Below are 20,223 nucleotides of genomic sequence, written 5' to 3' on the forward strand. Positions count from 1 at the left end.
CTGTTGAACAGCAAAGTGGACAGTCAAGACACCTCAAAACAGCTCTGCCGACTCACCACACAGTTACAGTTTTGAGAAGGTATCCTATGGAAATGCTCTAAAATAACAGAAAAGCCTTTACACCTAAGAAATATCTGGCCCAGTGTTCTTTATAATGTCTAAGAAGTAGAATGATTAAATAAATCATAATCCATCCATGAACCAGAATGTGAGGCAGCATGAAGTTATAGGAGTTTAAGATGGGAAAAGGATTATTTATAATCTTAAGTCCAAGAGCAGGATGTAAATTTTCACGTGTGGAGTATCAACTATGAACAAAATATTTATGAAATAAGGCTGTAAGAAATACAAAATAAGTGTGGCTATTTCTGGATAATGGGATTAGAGATCATTTCTATTTTAATCATTTTACTTTTCTACATTCTCCAAGTATTCAACAATGAGCATGATTTACTTTTATGATTTATTTTTAAATGTTAAAAATATATTCTTGGGAAATGACTAGTGACATGGTCTTTAAATCAACTTTTTTTAGTTCGTAGTAATAATGTGTGATTACAGTTTTTTTAAAGGTATTAGGAAATACTACCACTATGAATAAAATATTTGAAGGCCCTTTCGATATGATTCTGCCTATTCCAGATTTGGAGATTATTATGATCAACTCACATTCACATACCTGTTTTGAGACACAAAGTAACTCATGCCCAAGGTTTATTTGCATTTGAATCTTTGATCCATGTTGGATTTTGCTGGTCCAAAGTGCCTTGCAATGTCCAAGTTTTATTGTATCTTCTCACATGCCATTTGCTTTTGAAAGGGGGATTATCATCATCCTTTTGTGGCAAGGAGATAAAATGGGGAAAGATAGGAAAATAAAGTTTGAGGTTTTAGTTTTTAAAAATGCAGTGAATACTGGTTATGTGAATAGAATAAGGGTCACACAAGAGCATGTATTTTATTTAATCATGTTCTAGAAGTTTATTTGAATATGAGCACTACCTGATCCCTTTTACACAGTTTACCTCTCTAAGGGGAGTTGGGGCCATTTTTAGAAGGGGGGCCTTGGGCCATAAGCCATGTCCCACTTACCTTTTTTAAGATGCTTGGTTTAAAGAATTGTGTTAAACCAAAGTTTCATCTTCAAAGCACAGATGTATTTGGCTTCATATAACCTGCAAGTCTGACATGGATGCGATGTAGTTTAAGTTAACCTTTCCCTACTATTTGCCACTTCCAATGCTATGACACTTTGGAAAAAGATGGCAATCATCTGTTGAATGGATTCTTTTCTATTTATCTCTGCTCTCACGATTGCAGCACACGAAGCTCCTTGGCCTTGTCCAACAGCCACTGGTATCAGAGCCAGAGCTGAGTGATTACTAACAAAATCCTAGTCTCAAAGTGCATCAGTCTCCATAGAGTGTGGGAGTCTACAAATTTTTCACTTATCTCTTTTAAAATTTCAGTTCTTTTGTTCTCCTGAACTTCGTTTCACATTGTGCTCTGGGCCCCTTCCAGATGGGCTCCTTTGTAGAACATTTGTGTCAACCAGAGAGGGTAAAAATGCCACATTGATTTCCCAATGGAGGGGCCCAAATGATGACACACTGAGGAAGCTGACAGCGTTCTAGGATAGCATGTACTGCTCTGGCAGGTCACAACGGGGCCTAACAACAGGTACCATGTGACAGTACTGGGGACCATTGTATCAACTATAAACTAGGGATCATAGTCCCTAGTTGAGTGTTTCAAGGCAGGGGGCTTAGGCAATCATATGGCATACAGTGGGCACTTCCACGTTTTAGAGCTAAGATTCTATTTTATTTTCTTTTGTACTTCATTGCATTCTCTCTCATGCTCTTTTCATTCAAAGATTCAGTCCCAAGACAGGATTATGATACTCCACCAGCTGTTGTGTCAGGTAGGAAAATTCTAATTCCTTTAAGATTTGATTGGAGGGGAGAGATGGAGGTTGCCTGGTTTTCTCCAAAACTCTTTAAAGCAGTGATTCTCAATAGGGCTGGGTACAAGGAATTTAAATTTTAGCTCTGGGATTGAGAGTGGGGTAGTTTATGTGGTTCAGAAAAAAGTACCTTTACTATTCCAATCCAGTTTTGTATATGGAAAATAAGTATGTTGTTTTTAAAATAAAAAGTAAAAGCTCAAAGATATTTGGTCTGTGAAGAATACACAGAAAATAGAGTCTATGTTCTGTGTATCAGTGATTCTCACTGTTAGAAGGGTTCGTCACAATTTCTGGGAAGTGGGGAAAGGATATTCATGTTTATCAAAAGAGGGCACAGCTTAATAAAAAATAGTTTGAGAAGCACTGCTTTAGAGACCAGAATTCTGCTGAAATCAGAAAGTCATTCCATTTTGCTTGCTCGGCACCCAGCATAGTGTCTGACACATAGTAGGTGCTTAATATAATTGTTTGTTGAATGAATCAAAAGTTCAAGTTTGTTCCAAAAATGGTATTTTGGATATTGAAAGAGAATCTGCCAATGTTGTATCCGTACAACAAAGTGGCAGAGGTTGATTTGAGAATGCGTTAGCATCTTGAGGATTTTAATTAGCAATATTTAAATTGTTTCATAAAATTCAGCGGTCCAGTTTGTAAGAGGGTATATGTATATGAAGAGGTTCGTTTTTTGTTTTGAACTGTACAGATTCCTCCTCTGTGCTTTCGCCTTAATTTTGAATTTTGGTTTCTTGCAAAGAGGAAAATGGGCATAATTTTTTCATTTTTGTTTATTTTTTTAACTAAATAAAATACTGGCAGCCTAAGGAGATTTGAACTCTTTGATCCTTTGATGTGTTAGATGATGAGGACATAAAATCTAAACCAAGAAGGGCATTGGTGTGACAGAGCAAGAGACGAAGGCCAGAAATAGAACGAAAGAGCCCAAAGGGCAGTGAAGTCTGGCAACCGAACAGTAGTTTTCAAGCAGAGAACACTGTGTTCTTGACCACCTGGTTTGTCTGACCCAGAATCTGAAGGGTAATCCATTTCTCATGTCTTGTGGACTTGTTTAATTATGCTCATGGCTGAATACTCATCTCAGAAATCCAATGGAGAAACAACGAGTTAGCTTTCAGCTGTAAAGTCACTTTGCTTCTCTTGAAGATCTCTACAAATTGTCATTAATTAAATATCACTTATCTTTCCCAAAGTGTATTACCTGTCATATCTTAATGTGCCTATTTCATTTAGGATATGGGATCCCTGAGAAGATACTTTGTTCAATGCATAGAGTCTTTATTTAACATGTGGCTTCCACTCTTGATAATTCTCTAATATTCATCTTGGTGAAAGACACAAATTGGAACTTCCTTCAATTAAGTTTCCTGATTTCACTTTCAAGAACTAAGTGAACAACAACAACAAAAAGGAAACATCAAGAGTGCTTCCTAGGTATCAGCCATCGGTCAGGCTCTTACACAGATCAATTGAGGCAGGACACCCTGCTGCTTGGAGCTCCCACGTAACTCCATAGACAAGTACCACTGAAAGTTCTTCAGCAGAGAAATAACTTGATCAAAGTAGTGCTTGGAGAAACTTCATCTGGCAATTTTGTGTGTGCCTAAGGAACAGAAAAACAATAACAGAATAGTTAGCAAAGCCAAATATGATATCATTAGAATTAAAAAAATGATGACATTTCAGCTGTAGAGCATGAAGGAAGAGACTAATATAGACGTAATAGAAAATAATAACATGGGGAGTGGGGAGTGTTACAGTCATTTCCCCCTTACAAGTTTGGAGTGGTGGTTTGACATTTTACCAATTTGCATGGACATCTTTGGCATCTTTGGTCTACAGCTAAATAAAAAGAGACTTCCCTTCCAAGAGTTTGTCAGTTATCCAGTGGGCATAACTTGAATGACTTTTGAAAAATAGTGTATCCTTTGTCCAACCATTGACCAAACCAGTCACATAAAACAGAGGTGTTGTAACAGTTTCCTCTCATATCTCCCAATATGCCCATTTTGGACAATTCAAATAATAATCGGTTCTTTGGCAGGTGCCAGAGCTGACTCAACTGCCATAATGTATCTGAGTTCAAGGCGTCTGCTTCGTGATCTACAGAGACATAACCCAACCTAATATCATTTAGTCAACCGAGTATCAAACACTTATTGAACACCTTCTGAGTGCTAAACACTACACTTGGATACAAAGATGACTAGAAAATGGACCAATGGTAAAAAAAAAAAATCATGGTCTAATGTAATATTGCTGTTATGGTGGTTGTCATTGCTTGTGATGTTTCAATGTGTAAAGTATGAAGGAGCCAAAATCTAGAATCTAAAAAGAAGATCAGGAATAAGGTGAATTCTGAGCTGGATTGGGAAGGGCAAATAGGACTTGAGCAGTTGAACAAGAGTGGGAAAGGCACACAAAGGGAACAGGACAGGATATGTAAAGTCTTGGAGACAAAAATGTATAGGGTGATTTGCTGGTAGTCAGTTACCTGGCATTTTGGGGATGAATAGGCTAGGTCAGGATAAATCTGATTTTAGGCAAGGACTCTTTTTGAGTCACAGGTCACCTTGTTCTTTTATTTATTCAAATAATATTTACCGGGAGCATACTATGTGGCCATCATTGTGGTGGGGGCTAGGGATACAGCTTCCTTCTAAGAACCTAGGGTTGAATTAGGAATTTAGGTACAAACAGATGATTACAATACAGTTCAAAATTGTTTCTATATAGACAAATATGTTTAAGTTTGTAAATTCTTCAATAAGGTGCCTGAGTTAAAAATCTACATGTGCCACTAGTTGTAGAACCTTGTGAAAATTACTTCTCTGTAGCTTATATCACTTATCTGAAGAAATAAAAACAATTACCTCATAAGGTTATTGTGAGCATTACAGATGTTAAGACACATAGCCCACTGAGAACAGATGCTGGCATAAAATAAGTGTTCAAATGTTATTAGCAACAAGTGTATTAATCATTCTTGTTACAAGGTATTGTGGTGGCACAAAGAGAAACATCAACATACAGTAGAGAATTCAGGAAAAGGAGAAGAAACCTCTAAGTGGAGACATAAGAATACGTGGGGATTATCCAAGTAAAAAATAAGTTGGAGAAGAAAAGCTTCAGACCAAGGGGGCAGCATATACAAAGGCTCATGGTTAGCAGGGTAGGGCAAATTCAAGGAACTAGAGATGGTCCACTGGGGCAGAGACACAAAGAGAGATGGAGAGTAGAGAATACAAGCCTGGAGAAATAAGATGGGAGCAAAGTCAACAGATATGGTTACTTGAGCTGCATCCTGATGGCAATAAATACTAAAAGGTGTTAAGTTGGAGACTGACATGACCACCTAGATACAGTGTGGTGAATGCATTGAAGAGACACAAAACTAGAAAAGGGGATCAGAACTCAAGAACCCAAGTATGAAATGAAATTAGCATGTGCTCAAGCTGTGGAGATGAGAATGGATTGTTAACAAACTTGTGACATATGAACTGACTGGCTGTCAGAATAGAAGGATAGACAAGAGTTGAGGTAGTTCCTTAAGTTCCTGGCAACTCAATGGCCTGAGGTATCATTTGCTGAGATCTGAACCAGAGGACAGATGATCAAGTTTTGCAGGAAAGAAGCCAAGTTCAATGTAGTACATGTTGAGCTTGAGAGGTCTATGAGGCATCCAAATGGAAATAATCAATGAATATTTGGATATGTGTGTCTGGAGCTTAGAAGACACCTCTTAGCTAGAGATGATTTTTAAAGTTAACCATGGAATTAAGTCACGTCACCCAGAGAATGTGCTTAGAATGAAGAGAAGTAGGCAGATCCTTGAAAATACAAAGCGTGCAGAAAAAAGCCTAAAATAAAGATTGGGAAAGACAACTACAGACACAGAAGGAAAACCAAGATTATAAGGTTTCAAACGAAGCCAAAGCAAGTTGAAAGTTTTTTTTCTTTTTTTTTTTTAACGTTTATTTATTTTTGAGACAGAGAGAGAGCATGAACGGGGGAGGGTCACAGAGAGAGGGAGACACAGAATCTGAAACAGGCTCCAGGCTCTGAGCTGTCGGCACAGAGCCCGACATGGGGCTCGAACCCACGGACCGTGAGATCATGACCTGAGCCGAAGTCGGACGCTTAACCGACCGAGCCACCCAGGCGCCCCAAGTTGAAAGTTTTTCAAGAGAGGACTGTGCAGTAAGATGAGTCCTTAAAAGAAGTCATTGGATGTAGTTACATAGAGAGCACTTAATGGGGTGGTGGTAAGGGGAAGGGCAGAGACAGTGAATATCCTTAAAGGAAGTAGATGTAGCAAGTGCCAGAAACTGAACAGATTTGGCTTTGAAAAAGAGTAGAGAAGATAAAACCAAACAAATGGAGAATGGAATTGATTGATGTACTGATTTTTTAAGATTCTTTCAGGTGGGAAATATTTGGTCATGACAGAAAGCAGCCAGGAAAGCATTCTAAAGTCTGAAGATGTAATTCATAAAAGGCAGGAGTGGTAGATCTAGGTCAATGAGGGAGGCAGACATCTCTTGTGGGGATGTGGGAGGGCGGGAGGAAGGCACGATGTTTGTGCCTATAAGTCCGTAAAAGTAGGAATAGGAAATCAAATGACTTTTCATGAGATAAATACTATTAGGATGTGAAGTATTAAGTGACATCTTCTGAGAGCAGGTGGGAAATGGCATGGGAAAGGATCTAAGAGAAGAGAGATTTGGAAACCTGTGGAGTAAGAAAGCCAATTACCAACACATACAAAGTTTGCGGGGCAGTACCGTAAGTTCATCAGAAGCTAAAGATTATGGATTTTTGTGATGCCAATCTGTGAGGATGTTTGATTTTCCACTGTGGTGATCAGTGGCCAGGAAGGCAGACAGGTGGATTAATCCAGGGCTAAGGTTTTACTGACTGCAGTGAGAAAAAGGCCAATATGTGCTGCCAATATTGGGAAGAGAGTGATTGAGTGACAAACCGCAGTTTCCCAGATCAATAGAAAGAGAATAGAGGGCTGTATGGGGTGGGCGAGAGGGAGAAACAGGGAAGATGGATTTCAGATTACAGATAATGAACTGTTTCTCAGCAAAGTCAAGGTCATGAGAGCAAGTGGCCAAAAGGTGGAAATGAGGTGAAGGTGACAGAGTTAAAGAAATCAAGTAGTAGGAACAGAAGAGGCCACTTTTGAAGTACTTTTGTATGCCTGAATTTTTTTTGTTTTTTGATACTAATAAGATGTGGGCCCATCACTGAAAGAATTGATAGAACATTTCTGGAACACATTACAAAAACCGTAAAGACTTTTCCCCTCAGAATTTTAAAGAATGAAGTTGTTTCCAGAACACTTGGAATACAGACCTAATTAAAGGGAGAAGAGTATATTCTTCAGGGCATGATTTGTGTATCACTATGATGCTTCGCATGATTTTAGGAGTGCAGGGACTCAAACTTGGTATTTTTACTCCAGCAGCTGTATGGTTAGTTCAATGTGAATTTGAATAATGTAGAATAAGTCCATCAAACACATAGCTCAAGGGATGCTTTGCTGAGGAAAAGTTTAAGGTAAACAGTTAAAATGTGAATACATTTTTTAAGTTTATTTATTTTGAGAGAGAGAGAGAGAGAGAAGAAAGAAAGTGAGGGAGGGGCAGAGAGAGGGAGAGAATCTCAAGCAGGCTCTGTACAGAGCCCAACGCAGAGCTCGAACTCACCAACCATGAGACCATGACCTGAGCTGAGACCAAGAGTTGAACACTTAACCGACCGAGCCACCCAGGCGCCCTGTGAATACATACATAAATAAGTAAACCAACAGTAATTCAGGAAGAACAGGGGTACGGCAAGTGTGGCGATGTCGAAGAGAAGTAGCTACCGTTTGGGAAATGGAGTCCTAGATTTCCTTCATAGGAGGCACCGTTCCTTGTCCAAGTCTCTGCTCCACCTTACTGAGCTCATTTCAAGGACTGAAGACAGAAGGCTGGAACTACCCTGTATATTTTCACGCAGAATCACAGGAACCTGTTCTCTTGGTAGTGTTTCTTTTCCTTAATGATTGTAACCTCTTAAAAAGATCCTCCTCTTTTAGGCAAATTTGAATGAAAAAATGGAGAATACAACATCGTTTTTTTTCTAGGCACCGTTGGATTTTAGGAGGAACATAGGAAAACTCCCATTCGTTGTCAAATTTGTTGTCAAATTTCTATTCCAGTTGCTCTGATCGGAATTTTTCTGAAGGACATCATCAAGAAATCAAGCAAAAGACTGCTATGGACAGAGAACTGAAGTAGAAACAAAATCCATTCTTCTTTTTTTTTTGTTTTTTAATTTTTTTATGTTTATTTTTGAGATAGAGAGCAAGCATGGGAGGAACAGAGAGAGAGAGAGAGAGAGAGAGAGAGAGAGAGAGAGAATCCCAAGCAGGCTGCATGCTGTCAGCGCAGAGCCCGACGTGGGCCTTGAACAAAGGAACTGTCAGATCATGACCTGAGCTGAAATCAAGAGTAAGACACTTAACCAACTGAGCCACCCAGGTGCCCCTCCATTCTTCTTTTCTAAAAACCTTAGAGTTCAAAATTTGAACTTGTGTTTGGGAAAAATGAAAAAATAAAAAAGAAGCCAAAAATGCAAAGGAATGCATCAATTATGGAGCATATATTCATTTCCTGTCATATCTTTTCTACATACCAGCTAAAATAGGCTGAGAATAGTCAGTGTTATCAGGACAACTTCACAATGAGGTTTCACAGAAAAAGCATATGTAAATCATAATATAGTTACACTCAGCAGTCAAATACGAAGTCCTTAAGAGTCAGGTTTCTGGACAGGGAGTCGTGCTCTAAGAATGAAGTCCTTTTCAGGGGTGCCTGGGCGGCTCAGTCAGTTAGGTGTCTGACTTCAGCTCAGGGCATAATCTCGTGGTACATGAGTTCGAGCCCCGTGCTGCTGGGCTGTGTGCTGACAGCTCAGAGCCTGGAGCCTGCTTTGGATTCTGTGTGTGTCTCTCTCTCAGCCCCTCCCCTGCTCCTGCTCTGTCTCTCTGTATCTCTCAAGAATAAATAAACAGTTAAAAAAATTTTTTTTAAAAAGTGAAGTCCTTCCCAGGGATACTTGTCCAGATTAAGGACAAATTCATTGCTAAAACAGCACACAGCTTTGTTGCACACTGTTTTCGCTAGCCAATAGCATCAGTTTGCATTGGAGAGCCTCAGTAGTTTGGAATTGGTGATGCTCTCTCCCAAAGATTTGGTTGAAGCCTATCTATACACTGCCTCTTCTTGGGTGGGAATCACTTTAATTTTTTTAATTCCACTATTATTATTGGGAGGGGGGTGGGAATCATTTTCTAAAACTAGCCCATAATTAGGGGCGGGGACATGTTCAAGCCCCTTCAGAGAACAAAACACCATTTGGTCTCTGAACAAAATTTGTTTTCGTGGCTACCACGAGCTAATTACAAATGATTTCCATCTCTTAATTAAAAATTAGGTCCATTAGTACCTCCAATTAGCAACAATTAGCCATTAAATTGTATTTACTGTAAAAGACCTGACACAGAGTTATGTGTTCCTACAAGCCATGCATGAAAATCAGTTTCATTTCTTTGCTCAAATACTGCACATCTATTTTAATTACAAAATTGCATTTGTTTAAATGTACTAATTGCTGGTTTCTTTTCAATAAATTCTAATAAGACTTTGTTCTACTTATTATTCACTCGTTCAGCTAATATTTACTGAGCTCCTATAGCGCTACAAGGAAGCAAGGCTAGATGGCATAAAATAGAAATGTACCCATTGCCTTCGAAGAACATAGAATCTAACGACAGAGCCCGGGGTTGGAAAGACGTGTCGTATAGCACAGCATGCCACAGACACCATAAAAGCAGTTTGCAGAACATATTTTGGATGAATAATTGACAAACAGGCATGTGCATGCTGTACCGCGTTCCTGCTAGTGCATTTATATTGTTCACTACATTACAACCATAAAGCCTTAGAGACTTTTCCTGTGGGGCCACAATTTTTATTGCTTTATTCAAGTAACTGATAACTAAAGGGAGCTTAAGCAAATAGACTATTCTGATGTATAAACATCACTAACCCAGTTTTGGGGGGAAATGGGTATGGAGGTAGTTGGGGTAGAAGGTTGCAAAGTTTCATGCCTTATTTTCTGATCCAACAAGTTATTTTTTTTTTCTGTAAAGGTCCATACTACAAATATTTTAGGCTTTGATGGCCATACAGTGTATCATAACTACTCTACTCTGCCATAGGGGCAGAAACAGCCACAGACTATGTGTAAATGGATGAACATAGCTATATCCCAATAAAGCTTTATTTATAAAAACAGTCAATAAGCTGGATTTGGCCTATGGACTATGTAGTTTGCCCATTCCTGCTCTGATCAATTTGTTTTTGTAAGTATTCCAAATTGAATGCTATGACTGACATCACAATAAGCACAGAGGACATTTCATTTTAAAACTGGCATTTTTTTGTGTTTTTTTTTTAATTTCATGAAAGGCACATGAAACATCAGAAAGGCAGAGATAGGAGAGGTTGAGATAAAGACTGAGAGTGACATTTGTTAGTATTTTGGTGTGTGCAGCATAGTTTGTGGTACTGAAGTATTAAAAGTATAAGTACCTTTTATATTTTTCACATACTCATCATATATTGGTTTCCTGGGACTTATTTGTACCAGCAATGGAGGATTATCAAACAGGAAAATTAAATATATATCCTGTGTAATATCCTCTTGACAGCCTTAGAATTCTATGCTTCTAGAAATTTATAGAGAAGGTAAGAGATCTGTCATCCCAACAGATTTGTAGTAAAAAAAAATGTATTTTACATCTTTGTCACACCACCGAGGCTGGAATTCTCATGGCTGCTGTGGTTGATTGGTGTCCACTGAAGTCATTCTTGATCTATCAGCACTAGCTAGTTAATCCTGTTTCCCCCTGGGTAACCACTTCCCCGAGTACCGTATCCAGCTTTGCTCTCAGGGAAGCTTTCCTGGGTTTGTGCGAAGATTTAACACTGCATAGGGCAGACCTGGGAGGGCTGGAGATAGGACTGACCTTCTGTGGCAGGGGCAGAGAATATTCCACTTGGTAATGCTGCACACACGTGGCATGCGAAGGCAGAATCCAAAATGCTATCTCCTTTCGACAGAATCCTCCTTGAGGAGCAGCGATGGGCTCAGTGCACACCCAACCACAGCTCTTAGTGTCACTTAGTACTCCAGTCAGCTACAGAGGCGATACTCTGCAATGGCAGCAGAGGAAGAGAGCATTTGCGAGGCAAGGATCAATTTTAAAGGAAGCTAATTGCGTGTGCAGGAATCAGCACATCTGGTACATGTAATCAACAGCATAAAGTGGGCACGCGAGGTTCCTGCCAGAGAATCCAGCCCTGAATCGACTGTGATTCAGCACTTGCCAGAGGCAGGCTTGAGACATCTGATACCAGAGAGACACGGCCTGACAGGCGTGCTAACATTTCTCTAGACTCGGTGTTAAATTAGTTTATCAGAAAGCAAAATACCTGAACCGTATGATTGCACATCCCTATAGAAATGCTTTCTCAGAGTTAAAATGTAATGTTTAACCTCTTCTTTCTGAGAAGGGTGACACATGACACGGACACTTAATATCACTAGCTTTCTGGAGACACTACAGTGGAAGTAATTGTCCATTATTTTACCAAATGTTCCTTATATAAAGAAGTACATGATGAATTGCTGCTTGAGTTCAGTGCCTCGGCAAGTCTCTCTCTCCAGATGAACAGATATCCTTCTTTTAACTCACATTCTAAAACACATGACTTAATCTATTTCCCTTTTGGCCTTAGCCATCAGGGCACTTCGAGTCAGATAAAGTATATTCCAAATGTTCCCGGTGGCGTGTTCTCTCTCTTTTTAGTAGTTGTTTCTTTTTGAGAGAGAGAGAGAGAAAGAGGGAACAAGCAGGGAAGGGGCAGAGAGAGAGACAGAATCCGAAGCAGGCTCCAGACTCTGAGCTGTCAGCACAGAGCCTGATGCGGGGCTCAAACTCACAAACCGTGAGATCACGACCTGAGCCGAAGTGAGACACTCAACTGACTGAGCCACCCAGGTGCCCCAAGCATGTTCTCTTGATTGCTCTCAACTCTTCATTGATTACTGGTGTTTTTAATTGTGCTTTTTAATATAGTGCTTCATTATTTAAACCCTTCCCAGATTTGACTTGGAAATACAAAAGCTCTAACATTTATGGTTAAAAAAAAATGAAAAAATACTAATGGGCTCAGGGAAGTTTGTGTGCTATAGTCTTAGTGGCAAGATAAAATGAAAGATGATTGTGATTATGTGTTCATCTGATCTAAAAATTGGCCAGGAGGCACTGCTTTCATTCATTCACACCCATGCAACTCTGAATAGGAAAAAGTGTGGCATAATAATGAGAAGTGGCTTTCAGAACCAAGAAGGTGTACGTGATTCCTGGTCCAACTATTTAATAATTATTTCACAATAACAGCTACTTAAATTTTCTGAAGCTTAACTCTTCCTCTCCTTAAGTACAGATAGCGCATTAAACTCCTATAAGGATTAATTGAGATCATGATCTAAAGTACTCACTACCTACCTGGGTCATAATAGATATCAAGTAATTGAAGCTTCCTTTCCTCTTCCTTTCCCTGCCTTCAGAGAAGTATGTTAGGCTTTTTGAAGCATCACTTACCTTACATTTGCCATAAGAGACTGAACCAAAGCTACAATATCTAACAATAGGAGAAATATTAGAGGGGTTTATCTCTCTTCCCTATTATCTGAACTATTATCAGTTGAATCAATACAATAAATAAAATTTAAGGCTTTTTTTAACATCCTGAAAAAATAATATTTATAAAGTGAAAAAGGTGAAAGAATTGAACAACCATTAAGGATTTTGAGTCCTAAACATGCACGTGAAACTAAAAGAGTGCATTAAATGATTATCATATGTTTTTAATTTTTTCCTAAGCTTTGTGAAATATTTCTTTAAAACTTGTATCATCTGCAGGGCACCTGGGTGGCTCAGTCTGTTGGGCATCCGACCTCAGCTCAGGTCATGATCTCACAGTTGGTGAGTTCGAGCCTCACATCGGGCTCTGTGCTGACAGCTCAGAGCCTGGAGCTTTCTTCGGATTCTGTGTCTCCCTCTCTCTCTGCCCCACCCGGCTCACCCTCTGTCTCTCTCTCTCTCTCTCTCTCTCTCTCTCACAAGTAAATAAACAATAAAAAAAAATTTTTTTTAACTTTTATCATTTGCTAAAATTTTAATAGCACAGTCTTTCAATAGATATACTACTGGGAGCTATTTTATAGACCAGGAAAACATGAATGGATTCATATAAAGATGATGCCAGTGATGACTGTAATGATATGGGCTGCAGGGGTAGCGGTAGTGACCTCTGCAATTTTCCCCACTTCTATTCCTTAGATCTCAACACCGTGGCATTTATGATGGAACTGAGAGAACACATATTTCTCGATTAAAGTGACATAGAATTTTTGAGCGATTCCGTAGTCTCAAGTCAGTCTTAATTGTTTGTGTGAATTCCTTCTCCACCGACCAGGAGTATCTCCGCAACCACTTGACTGCTGCTTTTAACACTTTCCATATTGAAATCGCATTTCAAATGGTATATTGCAGCCCTTGCATGCAGCACTTGAAACAACCTAAAACCTTCTCAGTTTATTTAATGGGAAAAATCCAGTCTCTTGTGGTTTCTGGAATTGAGAAAATATTTTCGACGTTGGGGCCATACATAATGGACTTTAATTACATGTGGATATTAAGTCTAACTTCCATAAGTTATGTATGTTATATATATAAATATAAAATTATGCATGAAAGTGTATGTGCCTATGCCTTTAAAAATGTCCATTTAAAGCAAAATCTCCTGGTTTTGGAGGCAATTTGTTTGTCCAGGCTGCAGATCACAAAATATTTATTCCTCCCAAAATCATGGTGGTGATTTTTCAAGGTCCCGTTTGCCACCCAAGATATTGCTTGCACATCCTGCTTTTCTACCACTAACTTGTATTCATGTTGATAATGTGGAACATATCACAACAAGCATATTATTTCTTATCAGTCCAGTCCTTTTTTTACTTGTCTGAACTGTGCACTTTGGTACACTATGATTTAGCTTTGATACAATATTGATTGGAAAGCCATCAGCTGTCTGACCTAGATACTACATATCAAAACCTATAGCCACTTCCCATCAAGTTTCCTTAAAAATGGAAAACAAGAAGTTCAAAAGATTTCAAACCAATGGTGCCCTTTAATTTACATGCAATGGACATATTTCAGCTGGCAACCAAACCGAGTTGGATTCAGCATAATGGATTGCAGGCCACTAAAAGGCATAAATTTAATTACTTTATGTGCCTGCCTGCATCCAGCAGGCTGCCCAAGAGACTTAGGTCTGGGAAAGCATAGGACTCCAGATTCAGGAAATGGGAATTTCATTCCTAATTGAGCAGTTACTTTAGCAAATCCAATATGTGGAGTTAGTTTAAAAAAATCATTGAGATTTTTGAGATATTTGTTCTGGAAGATTAAAGCCTACTAGCCAAAGAAGACCAGAGACCAACTAGAGTCAAATTAGATTTACTAACTTGAAAAATGGGGGAGAAGTTGTAGGTGAACCATGGAGGATCTCAGACGAGGGAGTTTGGAGGGGCTTAAAAGATTCGAGCTTGTACAATATGATGTGGGAAAGGGCTTCGTGAAGTGACAGTTTATTCTGCAGTGGGTGCTATCAGGAAGCGGGGGCAAGTGAATGCTTGGGGGTCTTAGTAAGTGTTGTCTGTTAAGGGAGAGGAACAAAGAAAGCTGGAGTTGCCATTGGTAATGATGCAGTAGTCACACACGTTAGGCAGAAAAAGGAGGTGTTTAATTATTTTTAGGTTTGCAAAATGCCCTTGCCTCCCTCTGTTTTTATCCCCCAGTCATCAACTGTTCTTGTCTGATAATTGTTGATAATCCTCAAAAATTGTTTAATTGGGAATACTATGACCTTGCTAATAGCTACCAGCTAATTAAAGATCATTTGAAAGATTTCCATAAATTCTTTCCTTATCTAAAGGGCAATTATAATGTTGCCTGACAAAAATAGAACATTCAATGGCCTTGATAAAATGTAAATACAAACATGAGAAAGGTCAAAATGTGTTTTGTTTATCATAAGTGTTGAGTGTATATGGAATGTACTGCTAATATAAAAATGAATCTATGTACATGAAGAATACCTTATGTTCAAGGTGCTGTGCTAAGTACTTAACGTGGATTGATGTGTTACATTTGATTGTCACAACCATCCAGTAAGGAAGTTTCTGTGTCCTCTACAAAATGCTTCTTCACAAGCTCAGCTGGACCCCCACTCGAATTTATCCTCCTTCAGCTGTTTTAAACTTTGCAACCTTCTCAAGTTCCAAACAGTCTTGCCATTTATGCTCAGAATGTGGCTACCTTCTCCTTTATGAGATGATGGATACCATATTTGATCTGATTCCCCACAGATGTAGTTCGAATGTCTGTTTCTTCATTCTCCCTCTCTTCCTGTCCTCCTGTATTTTGTCAAGTCATAGCCTTGTCTTTGCCAATGTTAACCCTTCCTTCTACGGTGTTGTTTTTGTGTCTTATCCTCTGACGTTCTTACAGCAGTGATCCCACACACACCTTCTTCAACATATACTTATCCATTGGTGGTATTTCCTCTGCTCAAACAAAAACAAAAACAAAAACAAAACGGTGTAGGTCCTTTCTATCTTGTTTCCCAGGGTGCTGGTCTTAGGGCACTTTGCTTTTCCTCTCTTCTGAGTAAAGTCATCTACCTCCTCAGCTTTAACTGTCACGTAGATGGCCTCCAAATCTCCACTGTTCATCCCATCCTCTGAGTTCTGTGCCCTTGTTTCTAGATACCTCCCCAAAGTTTCCCCTTCCACTTACACCACCCTTTGCTGGCCCACTGAAGCCCAGACTCCATATTCACAATTCAAGACTCATAATCTTTCCTCCCAGTCTACTTTCTCCCACAGACTTCCCTAGGGTTCGAACAAACCATTATCAGTATTATTTCTCCAAGACAAGATTTTCAACATTGAGTGTATCTATGAGTTTAGGATTGCTATGGTCTTTGATGGTGGCTTGGAGTACAGCTCTTCCTTTTGGGTGAGAACCACATGATTTAATACTGAACTGAGCTTGGAGTAGAATAGAAAATCTCTTATAAACTGACAAGACATTTTTCTTCCAAGCAATTGCACTTCAAACCTTGGAGACATTTTGGATCACTCTTCCCTACATGCAACTTTCATTTTTCTTATAAATTTCACAATATACTTGGAATCTGCCATCCCATTCCATTCTATTACCCCAGCCCAGGTTGGGTCATTGCTACCTTCTAATTTTATTACTGTAATGTCAATAGCTGGCCTCTCCGTTTCTTATTCAGCCTTCACACAAATGCCTGAATAAACTTTGAGATTAACATTTTTACTTTAACTTGATCTGCAAGGATGTGATCTTAAGGTAACAACTGAGAGTTACCTTAGTAAATACTGATCCCTACTCTATTCTTTCACTGTCAGGGAGAGGATACAGATTAGATCTCTGAGTCTAAAGGCAACTTTTCTAATACCAACACTCAAACTTGCATACTAGTACATACCAGAAATGTTACACTACTCAAAGTGATAGATGGCTTACAGAGATTGTTCTACAGGGACCTGGGCGTTAAAACTGTGTCATACTGTATAACCACAGTGTGATGATTGCTCATTGGTCTCTTTGTGAGTGCAGACCTAAACTTTTTCTGAGAAGAATCTTATCTTTCCTGAAGCTAACCTCCAAATAGTGGGAAGTTTATTTTTGATGGAGTGAGTGGGTTTTCTGAAATTCTTAGCCTCTTCAATTTGACTCTATCTATCCAGTGCCAAGTTCAGCATTGGGGCTTATGTGTTACCAACAGCAAAGAAAGCTATATTGCAAGTCCTTGTCAAAAAGTACAATAATTCCAAAGTCCCTGACGCTCATACCTTTCAGAACATTGGCTAAAAGAACATAATATGTTTGGAGGACTATTTGGATAATCTGCAGTATATCCATTCTCCTTAGTTATTCTAAATTATAAGCCTACATTAAGCTGAAGAAGTTGTTTTACTTGGAATTCTGTGTGCCAGTGACCCCCTGAAAAGTAGCTTTTTCTCAAGTATGCATTGGCACAATGCCACTAACTTCCATTTGAAGGACACTATAATAACAGCCCTTGGAAATTTGCTTTGCTTACTTTAAAGTTTTTGCTCCTTAGACTACACAGTATCTGCTCTTTTCTGACCCATGGGAGAAATTTCTCTCTTGCTTCCATACTGGGAATTATTCGTCTATGAATCTGATTTATTTTCTTACCTAATAGACATGGTGAATCGTGTAATCCATTGCTAACTAACTCTGATGAATTTTAAGGGTACAGATTTTATTAGCTCTGTTCACTTCATCTTACTTTTTTCCCTTCGTCTCATTTTTCTCACTTATTTGAGACTACAACACTTTACACAGTTTTGGAAGCCACCTTAAATCCTTTTGGGGAGCAAGATGAGCTATAATTACATAAGTGAGTGGAGACTCCTAATGCGTACAATTCTGAGTCACGAGCCACAACTCAAAGTTTGCAAGAATTAAGGACGGCTCGTCAACTTCGTGTTCAAGGCCTGCCGCGGTAGAATCCTCAAGCTACCCTTCCAGTGCTTTTCCCACCATGTCCCTCCAGAATTCTGTTCTTTCACTGGTCATAATTGTTTGTGGGATGTGTTTGGCTGTGGGCACTTTCTTGCTTGCTTGGCCTGTGCTGACGTTCTACCTGGAACTTCATCTCTGCCATACCTGCAGTTTCTGCTACTCATATCTTCCTCATCTTTAACAGTGTTTCTGCCATGCATCTTCTCCCAATTTTCATGGCCAGGTATGATGTCACTTTATTTTGAAACCTCAAAGTCCTCTGTTCGCACCTGTTGTGTTCCATCTGACAGCATAGACATTTGTACATTCCTCGACACTTCTCCACCCCCATCTTTAGATTGCAGGTCCCTGGAGGTTTGGAGTTCAAGAGCTGTGCTATTCCCATTATCTCTACTTTTTCTAAAGCTCAAATTTTTGATGAAAGTAAAAATCTTTAAATGAGGCCTCATGCTCAAGTATAGGCTTCAGTGTTGACTTTTACTCCAAATAAATGTGGAAGACAAAATGTGAAAGCTATACATTTTGAATTTTCTTGCTTGAATTTTCTCTAATAGGCCTAAAATTTTGGACAATTTTTTCCCCCAGAACGTTACTCTAATTAACTGTCATCTCTTGACAGGATTAGCCTGACATCCATCTGACTGGTCCTGCTGATTCAAGCCTTGCCCCACCCCAATCCATTCTCTCTACAAGCACTAGCGCCATCTTTCAAAAACTGTTTCAAATCCTTCCACAGCCTTCAAAACATCCTTTTCAGTCCTTAGCCCATGCTACATCCTTCATGATCCCCATGTCTATTCTCCACACTCATCTCTCACTACTTCTGTGTTCCAGTTATAATTACTTTCAGTTTCCAGGATGGACCAAGCCTCCAGGGTCTTTGCCTAAGTGAAAATATAACTACGAGCTATCCCTTCTGTCTAGATGCCTAATGCTTTTCCCTCTACGCTTCAATTTGCTAATTCGGGATTATTTTCAGGGATTGTCTCAGAGGGTTTTTTTTTTCTCTTGGATGTGTCTTCATCCTTCTATCTTGTCTTACAGGTGGCACTTTCTCTTCTTCTTTTAGGTACTGCAGAGTATCTTCATCATAACGTTTAACACACTGAATCATCATTTTCTGATTAATTATCTTTCTTTCCCTCTAGAGTCAGACTATAAAGTCTTTTAGAGCAGAGACTACTCATATTTGCCTTATTTCCCCATGACCCAGCAGCATCTGGGTAGTGTTTAATAAATATTTGTTGATTGAACAAATGATGGTCACATGTAATAATGCTGATTTGGTAGACACACCTATATAATCCTAACCGTAACTTCAAAAACAATAAAATATTAAAAGGAAAACAGACTCAGAATTCCCCCCAAATTTTGGAAATTTGAATTAACAACTAAGCCTAGAGAGCTTTCTGAATGGGATAGAAAAATCTCATGAATAAGAAGGTGGGAGAAAAAGTGAAAAGATTTGGAGGTAATAGGATTTTGGGGAAAGGAGCCTTAATGAAATAATTTAAAATGTTAGTTGAAACCCACAGTGTGATTGTTAGAAATATGACTGCCCTTCAGCAATGCTGAAGATTGCTGGAAGATTTCATTTTGTTAATTGTTTTCCCTAGATAGCCATCATATTCATTTATCTTTCTAACATCATTATAATTGATTCCCCAGAGTCACCTTCTGAAAGTACTTTCAGACCCTTTTTGTTGCCCACATCCCTCACATGCACACAACTGCAAACACAGTGGTACCAATGACATAGCATCTTTGCTGTGTGTGTGTGTGTGTGTGTGTGTGTGTGTGTGTGCGTGTTAATTCTTCAATGGCCTGTGTCATACCTTTTGCAGATTGCCTAGAAGACATGCATGCAGGTGCCCCACACTGATTGTGACTGGTAATCAGGGCAAGAATGGCCTTTAGCTCTTTTTTATTAATGCAATGGAAAAACACCATAGCCAATCCATTAGTGGTGCACTATTATATTAAGAGCTTACTGAAGAAAGGCGGCCAGCCACTGGACACAGGGCTCGTTTCCCTTAAATAGGATTTTCACCCATGATCAAACAAGGCACCCTTTTGTCTAGCAGGAAAGTTTGTGCTGTCTCCCTGTCTCTCTTTCTCATTTTATTTTGTCCTAATTTATCCTAGCAGTCCATAAGGAACTTAACTGATGTTTTCTAAATGACACTGAAAATTCTTGCAGATTAACAATGTACATAGGGATTAAATATCAAATTGTCTTTTGAAAACTTTTCTCTTTGATTTTTCCTATCTGTGGATTTTAGTTGCTTGAATTTCTTACTCTCAAAGAGATGTTTTTCCTCTTGGTTTTTCTTGTTATAAAACTGGCTATAAAAGTAAAATAAGCAGCCATTCTGTTTGGGTTTATTTTTTATTATTATTCTTTTAGCATTCATGCGGATAAAACTCCCCTGTTATTTTCGTTCCTTTAGGAAATTATGTTTGT

At 39.0% G+C, this 20,223-nt stretch overlaps 1 protein-coding gene across 15 annotated transcripts in view; it reads left to right on the forward strand.

Moving 5' to 3' along the window:
- Window positions 1-20,223, forward strand: part of RBMS3 (RNA binding motif single stranded interacting protein 3) — a 1,080,848-nt gene that overhangs the window by 1,006,846 nt on the left and 53,779 nt on the right. For 11 of the 15 annotated variants that reach the window (XM_043595598.1, XM_043595588.1, XM_043595583.1 and 8 more), the window contains one exon: window positions 1,877-1,924. The exons of the other annotated variants lie outside the window; for them this stretch is intronic. In XM_043595598.1, the coding sequence (XP_043451533.1) occupies window positions 1,877-1,924 (48 nt within the window). The remainder of the gene's footprint in view (window positions 1-1,876; window positions 1,925-20,223) is intronic. 15 annotated transcript variants of the gene reach the window in all.

This window comes from Prionailurus bengalensis, chromosome C2, assembly GCF_016509475.1.
Source record: "Prionailurus bengalensis isolate Pbe53 chromosome C2, Fcat_Pben_1.1_paternal_pri, whole genome shotgun sequence".
NCBI lineage: Eukaryota > Metazoa > Chordata > Mammalia > Carnivora > Felidae > Prionailurus > Prionailurus bengalensis.